An 8,066-nucleotide genomic window follows, 5' to 3' on the forward strand; every position below is an offset into this window, starting at 1 on the left:
TTCAACAGCCTAAATACTTTTTCAGATTATGTACCATGACAAAGGATATTAAGATAAACTTAGAAAAAAATAAACAATTTGAAACCTAATCCAGTTTCAATGTCATACAAATCCAAATTTTAAGGAAAACTAAATTAAAGTGAAAAAGCTCCATGAAACCTGCTCTAAATCTGGTTCATAGCATTTTACCCTACCAGACACACAGATGGTAACTTAAGACAGCTCAAAAGTTGACCTACTAGAGAGAAAGGTACGTGTGAGTAACACCACAGCCCTAACTTCCTATTTCAAGATCAGACCCAACTGACTCCTAGATCAAGAGTGTACCTATTTGCAGCTATAGCAAAGTCATGTAAAACTGAAGGTTTAAAAAAAGCCATAATTGCTTTTAAGAGTGCAATGAACAAATCACTTTTAGGGAACCATGTCATTATGGTACCATTATTTGTCACTTACATCTTGAAACATTCTGTTTTCTTGTTTTAGTCTAGCTTCTTTATCATCTGAGAGTGTGTAAGCATTCTCAAATGCTTCTTCTAAATCCTGCAGTCTAGATTTTAGTCGAATGATGGTATTGTCTTTTTCTTTATTATTTGTTCTCATTTCCTCAATTCGTTCCTGCAGAATTTTGGAGGCACTGCTGGCTGCACTAAAGCGTTCTTTCAAATCATTCACTTCAATTTCCAGTAAGTTATTCTTATTTTCAAGTGTTCTCAAGCAACTGTTAGCTTCATTTAGAGCACCATCTAATTGGCCACATCTGTCTACAAGAATCTGATTGGTTCTTTTCCAATCTTCCACAGCAGAAATTTCTTTTGCTTCCAGCTTCTGTTTCAAGCTGTTTATTTCTGATTCATAATAAGCTCGAAGATCTGCTACATGTCGAGCATGCTTTTCCTTCAGGTTCTGCCTAATCTTAGACAATATCACAGGATCTTCCAAGGAAGTCAATGAAATGCATTCTGGGACACTGTTGGCTGTACCTGGAAGCTGAGATTGACTGACTGAGGCTGGAGTTACCATGACAGTGTTTTCTTCATCTATAGAGTTGACTGAGATATCGTTACTAGTAATAGTATATACTGAAGGGAATGTCGAACTGGTCCTACTTTCACTTTGGAATCCATGATTTTTCCAAGAGTCCACTGCTTTTGGGTTTGAAGGATATTTGGGGAATCCAGATAACTGAGAAGTGATATTACTTGCTTGTGAAAATGAGTCTATGTCAGAGTGACTAGACACACTAGGTTCTACAACAGAGTCTGCTGAAAAGGAAATTCTGTCATCAAGCGTATTCAAAATGCCATGTGGTTGAATCCCTGAAATCTGCTGATTTGGCTTCAAATGTAATGTTGGATCTAGAGTCAGTACCTCTGGTGGATGATTTGGGTTGGAAGCATAAATGAGATTCCTCTCAGGTAACTGCTTGTTTTCCCTTTGTTTTTTATGATAAATATCCTTCAGTGACGGTAGCTTCATTTGATTACTAGTATTAGACTGGCTCGGTGACACATTCACAGAGGAGGATGGTACAATTGTCTTCTCTAAAGTCTCAGGCAAAGAGTGATACATGTCCTTCTCCTCTAGCTTCCAGTAAGTCAGTCCTGTTGCTGAATCAGATATCCAAGAATTTGGACTTTCATTTGGTTTACTGAGGTAAAAAGCAGGAGGATGAGTAGCTGCAGTGAAATCAGATTTCTCAGTTGGTGATTTCTTCGGTTGTTCCCTTCCTTGCAGAGATTGTGAACGTCCCTCTTCTACGTGTGCTCTCTTTGGCTGGTTCTGTTTCAGCTTTTGTGCCCATGATGTTATAGATTTACTATTTGTTTTTCCACTGTATACTTCAGAAATCTTATTTTCACCAAGAAAATGATGTTCAGATTCACCAGGAAAAATAGAAATATCTTCTTTTAAAGATGCATTAAAATCTTCAGTAGTCTTTATATAAAAGCTCTTATTTTTTACACCGTCTATAAGTGAATCCATCTGCACCATAGGGACTACGTACTGTTCTTTAGAAACCTCTTTATGCTCCATGAACTCTTTAGAGTCTTTAGGTTTGTAGGTATTTAATTCTGAGATGCAAAGGGTACCATACCCACTGCTCACTGAACTACTATCCATGTTGCAGTCTGCTTGTGATGGTGATGTGTCTTGCTGCATTTCAGGTTCTTTAGACTTAAGATAATTGACAACAGATTCATTTCTGTCACTGTTTTCAGAAAAAAAACCCATTTGACGTTCTGAAAATATTTGTTGGCTTGAAGAGCTTCTATCATAGGGAGCCCAAGAAGCAGTATTGGTTTGTAACTTTACTAAATTTTTTATCTCCTCCTGTATACGTTGAATTTGGTTGTGGAACTGTTCCTGCTGGGCAGCTATTTGTTCTTGGCATTGTTTTTCCACCAAATTGAATAATTGTAACCACCTGGTCTCACAGTTTTTCCAAAGTTCTGAATCGCTCTTTCCACTGTTTTGTAGCTCTTGCATTAAAGAGGTTAGAACTTCAACTGTACCTTGAATTACAGATGATCTGGTCTTCCCTGAGAAAGAGGATACCCCATTTGTACTAAGGTGATGACTACTTCTATTAGTACTTAAGTTCAGTCCAAGAGAATGGGGGAAATTTTTGACATCAGATTCTATAGAAGATGAAGTTTTCTGTAAGGTTTTCACCAAGTCAAAATCTTCCATAGTGTACAGAAATTCTTAGACTGTCTTATTTGAAAATATAGGTTCTTTCACTGTTTGATGAAATTGAATCTGAGTCATCTTCAGATGCTTCATCGTCTACAGGCATTTTCAGTTGCTAACATTCAGAACTGTAAAATATCCTAGGCTTCCAAGACTCTGGCAGCCGCCCCCGCTGCGGATGTCAGGCTCGGGCGAGTGGCTTCTCGCGACCGTTAAACTCCAGGGAGCTATATAGGCCTTTTTTATTCTACCCTTTACAACTAATCAAGATTGGGGTCACCATAATTATATTTTTATCATGGAAAAAATGTTCAATTCCCCAAGCCATAACGAATTGGAATATTTTCTTTAGAATCGCTTGAAAAGGCAAATGAAAGCTTATTGTAAAATGCTTGTATTTTCTTTAATCTCTCTTGGAACTCACTCTAGTATATTGCTGGAAGTTATTGTATTAAAAAAATAAAATACATTTTTACCATTATAAATAAAAAAAGGAGAGGCTAAGCCTACTTAAAATTGTGCCTAAGAGTCACCCCCAGAGAACCTCTTTTGTTGCTCAGATGTGGCTTCTCTCTCTCTCTAAGCCAACTCTGCAGGTAAATTCATTGCCCACCCCCCTATGTGCACATGACTCCCAGTGGTGTAACTCTCCCTGGCAACATGAAACATGACTTGCGGGGATGAGCTTAGCTCTGGCATCATGGAATTGAGAAAGCTTTCTTGGATCAAAAGGGGGAAGAGAATTGAAATAAAATAAAGTTTCAGTGGCTGAGAGGTTGAGAGGTCATTCTGGAGGTTATTCTTATGCATTATATAGATGTCCCTTTTTGGTTTTTAGTGTGTTGGAGTGGCTAGAAGGGAATGCCTGGGGTTGTTGGACTACAGCTCAGTGGTTTTTATTCATGAAAATGATTATATAACTGTATATATTACACTGTGTGACTGTGTGATTCTGAGGACTTTGTGGCTCCCACTCTCTTTGTACTGTGTATGGGTGAATGGGTGGGGGTATGGGGATGAAGAGTAGGTGAATGGTGGGGAGGGATGTGGGGTGTGGGATGTTTTGGATGTTCTTTTTTACTTTAACTTTTATTCTTATTCTTTTTTGTGTGTGGTAATGAAGATGTTCGGAGATTGATTGTGGTGATGAATACACCACTGTGTGGTGTGGGATCAATTGATTGTGCGCCGTGGATGGTTGTGTGGTCTGTGAATGTATCTCAATAAAATTGAGTTTAAAAAAAAATAGTGAGACCATACAGTGTTTGTCCTTTTGTTTCTGGTTTATTTTGCTCAACATAATGTCCTGAAGTTCATCCACATTGTTGCATGCGTCATGAATTTATCCCATCTTACAACTGTATAATATTCCAATGTATTTATATGCCACAATTTGTTTATCCACTTGTCAGTTAATGAACATTTGGGTTGTTTCCATTTATTGGTAATCATGAATAATGCCACTATAAACGTTGGTGTGCAAATGTCTGTTCATGTCCCTGCTTTAATTTCTTGCGAGTATAACCTAGTAAGGGAATTGCTGGATCATATGGCAATTCTATATTTACCTTCCTTAGGAACTGCCAAGTTCCCTTCCAGAGTGACTGCACCATTCTACATTCCCACCAGCAGTGAATAAATGTAACTATTTCTCCACATCCTCTCTGGCACTTGTAGTTTTCTGTTCTGTGGTTTTTTTTGTTTTTTGTTTTTTTTATAATGAACATTCTAGTAGTGTGAGATGATATTTCATTGTGCTTTTGATTTCCATTTCCCTAATATCTAGTGAAGTTGAGCATCTTTTCATATTCTTTTGAGCCATTTGTATTTCCTCTTTGGAAAAGTGTCTATCCATATCTTTTGTCCATTTTTTAATTGGGTTGTTTGTCTTTTTGTTGTTGAGTTGTAGGATCTCTTTATATACAGCATTCTGGATATTAAACCCTTACTGGATATGTGGTTTCAGAACATTGTCTCCCATTTAGTAGGCTGACTTTTTACTTTACACACAAAAGTATTCAATTGTGAGGATATCCCGTTTATCTGTATCTTCTTTCATTGTGCGCGCTTTGGGTGTAAGTCTTGGAAACCACCTCCCACCATGTGATCCTTAAGATATTTCCCCACATTTTCTTCTAAGAGTTTTATGGTCTTAGCTCTAATGTTTAGGTCTTTGATCCATTTGAGTTAATTTTTGTGTAAGGTGTAAGGTAGGAATCCTCTTTCATTCTTTTGATATGGATATCCAGTTTTCCAAGCACCAGTTTAGTGGACTTGGCCACCTTGTCAAAAATCAGTTGTCAGAGACGGGGAAGATGGCAGCATAGAGAGGAGTGGAAGCTAAGTAGTCCCCCTGGAACAACTGAAAAAAACCAGAAACAACTAGTAAATAATCCAGAATAACTGCAGGGGGCCAAACGAGACCATCCACTCATCATACATCAACCTGAATTGGGAGGAATGCCTGAGAACACAGCATAAAATCTGTAAGTAAAACCTGCAGATCCAACTTGTGAGGTCCCCTCCCCCATAGCCCAAGCTGCAAAGCCTCGTGGAGCCAGAGAGAAGCTGTCTCCCAGCAAGTGAATATAGCTCAGCTGAACTCCAACTGGGGTTTTAAGTAGCGAGTGTGAACTGCTCACTACAGGTATGAATCCCCAAAAAACAGACAGAGGCTTTGGGTGACGACTGACTTTGGAGAGCCGGAGGGTCACCTTGGACTAGGTCTGAAGGGGACTATCTGTTTCTTTTTTGGCTCAGTGGAGAAAGCCCCAGCCATTACAGTTCCCAGTGCTATGACTCAAAGAAGGGTGGAGATAGCACAAGTAGAGACAGAGACCATTGAAATGCTAATGACCTCCCCCTAGGGGGTCTATCTTCTCCAAGAGGAAAGGGGTGGGGCCCTTTCCATTCAGAACCAGACCCCAGAGCCTGGGGGAACACGGCCATACCTCCTCACACCAGTCAAGAATTACAGGCTGACAGGTGCCACCTGCTGGGCAGAAAAGCACAGTGACCTGAGGCATCACAGGAATCAATTTTCTAAGACACACCCTCAGGTAAACCAGATACTGAATATTTCTTCCCTCTGGGACCTGAGCCTGTTCTGGTCTGGGAAAACCTGATTGGGGTAACCAAGGAAACCATGCCTAGACAACAGAAAATTACAATCTACACTAAGAAAAACAAAGTTGTGGCCCAGTCAAAGGAACAAACGCACACTTCAACTGAGATACAGGAATTTAAACAACTAATGCTAAATCAATTCAAAAAGTTTAGAGAAGATATCGCAAAACAGATAGAGGCTGTAAAGAGAACGCTGGGCATACATAAGGCAGAAATCAAAAGTTCAAAAAAACAACTAGTAGAATCTATGGAAATGACAGGCACAACACAAGAGACAAAAGACACAATGGAAACATACAACAGCAGATCTCAAGAGGCAGAAGAAAACACTCAGGAACTGGAGAACAAAACACCTGAAAGCCTACATACAAAGGAGCAGATGGAGAAAAGAATGAAAAAATATGAGTAACGTCTCTGGGAACTTAAAGATGAAACAAAGTACAAGAATGTACATATCATTGGTGTCCCAGAAGGAGAAGAGAAGGGAAAAGGGGCAGAAGCAATAATAGAGGAAATAATTAATGAAAATTTCCCGTCTCTTATGAAAGACATAAAATTACAGATCCAAGAAGCGCAACGTACTCCAAACAGCATAGATCTGAATAGGCCTACGCCAAGACACTTAATAATCAGATTATCAAATGTCAAAGACAAAGAAAGAATCCTGAAAGCAGCAAGAAAAAAGCAATCCATCACATACAAAGGAAGCTTAATAAGACTATGTGCGGATTTCTCAGCAGAAACCATGGAGGCAAGAAGGAAGTGGTGTGATATATTTAAGATACTGAAAGAGGAAAACTGCCAATCAAGAATCCCATATCCAGCAAAGCTGTCCTTCAAATATGAGGGAGAGCTCAAAATATTTTCTGACAAACAGACAATGAGAGACTTTGTGAACAAGACACCTGCCCTACAGGAAATACTAAAGGGAGCACTACAGAGTGATAGGAGAAGACAGGAGTACGTGGTTTGGAACACAATTTTGGGAGATAGTAACACAGCAATGTAAGTACACTGAACAAAGATAACTATGAATATGGTGAGAAAGGAAGGTTGGGAGCATGTGAGACACCAGAAGAAAGGAGGAAAGATAAAGACTGGGACTGTGTAACTTGGTGAAATCTAGAGTGTTCAACAATTGTGATAAAATGTACAAATATGTTCTTTTACGAGGGAGAACAAGCAAATGTCAACCTTGCAAGGTGTTAGAAATGGAGAGGCATTGGGGGAGGGATGCAATCAACGTAAACTAGAGACTGTAACTAACAGAATCATTGTATTATGCTTCCTTTAATGTAACAAAGGCAATATACCAAGGTAAATGCAGATAAGAGGGGGGGATAGGGGAGGCATGTTAGACAATTGACATCGGTGGTGTTATCTGACTCTTTACTCTGCTTTGATTTAAGGATATTTTTCCTTTTGCTGCTTCCTAGCTGTCATTTTTCTTCCTCTTTCTTTTGCCTCTCTACCTTCTTTGACTCTCCCTCCTGCCTTGTGGAAGAAATGTAGATGCCCTTATATAGATAGTGGTGAAGGTGGTGAACACATAAATATATGACCATACAGAGAACCATCGATTATTTACTTAGGATGAAATGTACGGTTTGTGAACAAAACCATATTGAAAAAAAATGGGTTGATGACAAAACCTCGAGGGCAATATACTGAGTGAAATAAGCCAGACACATAAGGACAAATATTGCAGGGTCTCACTGATAGGAACTAATTATAATATGTAAACTCATAGACATGAAATATAAGGTACCAAGCTATAGGATGAGGCTTAAGAATGGAGAGCGGTTGCTTAAGTATGAGCAGAATGTTCAACTAGGATGAATTTAAATGTTTGGAAATGAACAGAGGTGTTGGTAGCAAGATGTGAGAATAACTAACAGTGCCAAATGGTGCATGAATGAGGTGGAAAGGGAAAACTCAGAGTCATATATGTCACCAGAAGGAAAGTTGGAGATCAAAAGATGGGAATGTATAAAACTGAATCCTATGGTGGGCAATGTCCATGATTAACTGTACAAATATTAGAAATCTCTTCCATGAACCAGAACAAATGTATGACAATACAATTAGAAGTTAATAATAGAGGAGTATATAGGGAAGAAATATATACCTATTACAAACTATATACTACAGTTAGTAGTAGTGATTTGGTATGTAATGTCCTGTATATGTCTGTTAAATCTAATTCATTTATCAGATTGTTTAGGTTTTCAATTTCCTTATTGGTC

At 38.7% G+C, this 8,066-nt stretch overlaps 1 protein-coding gene across 1 annotated transcript; it reads right to left on the reverse strand.

The window, feature by feature from the left end:
• Window positions 1-306: 306 nt before the first annotated feature.
• On the reverse strand, window positions 307-2,694 carry LOC119517764 (M-phase phosphoprotein 9-like). The gene has a single exon (XM_037814742.1). It carries the CDS (start codon window positions 2,692-2,694, stop codon window positions 442-444), a length of 2,253 nt encoding a protein of 750 aa, XP_037670670.1. The 3' UTR covers window positions 307-441.
• Window positions 2,695-8,066: the final 5,372 nt, after the last annotated feature.

Source organism: Choloepus didactylus, chromosome 21 (assembly GCF_015220235.1).
Source record: "Choloepus didactylus isolate mChoDid1 chromosome 21, mChoDid1.pri, whole genome shotgun sequence".
In the NCBI taxonomy this organism is placed as follows: domain Eukaryota; kingdom Metazoa; phylum Chordata; class Mammalia; order Pilosa; family Megalonychidae; genus Choloepus; species Choloepus didactylus.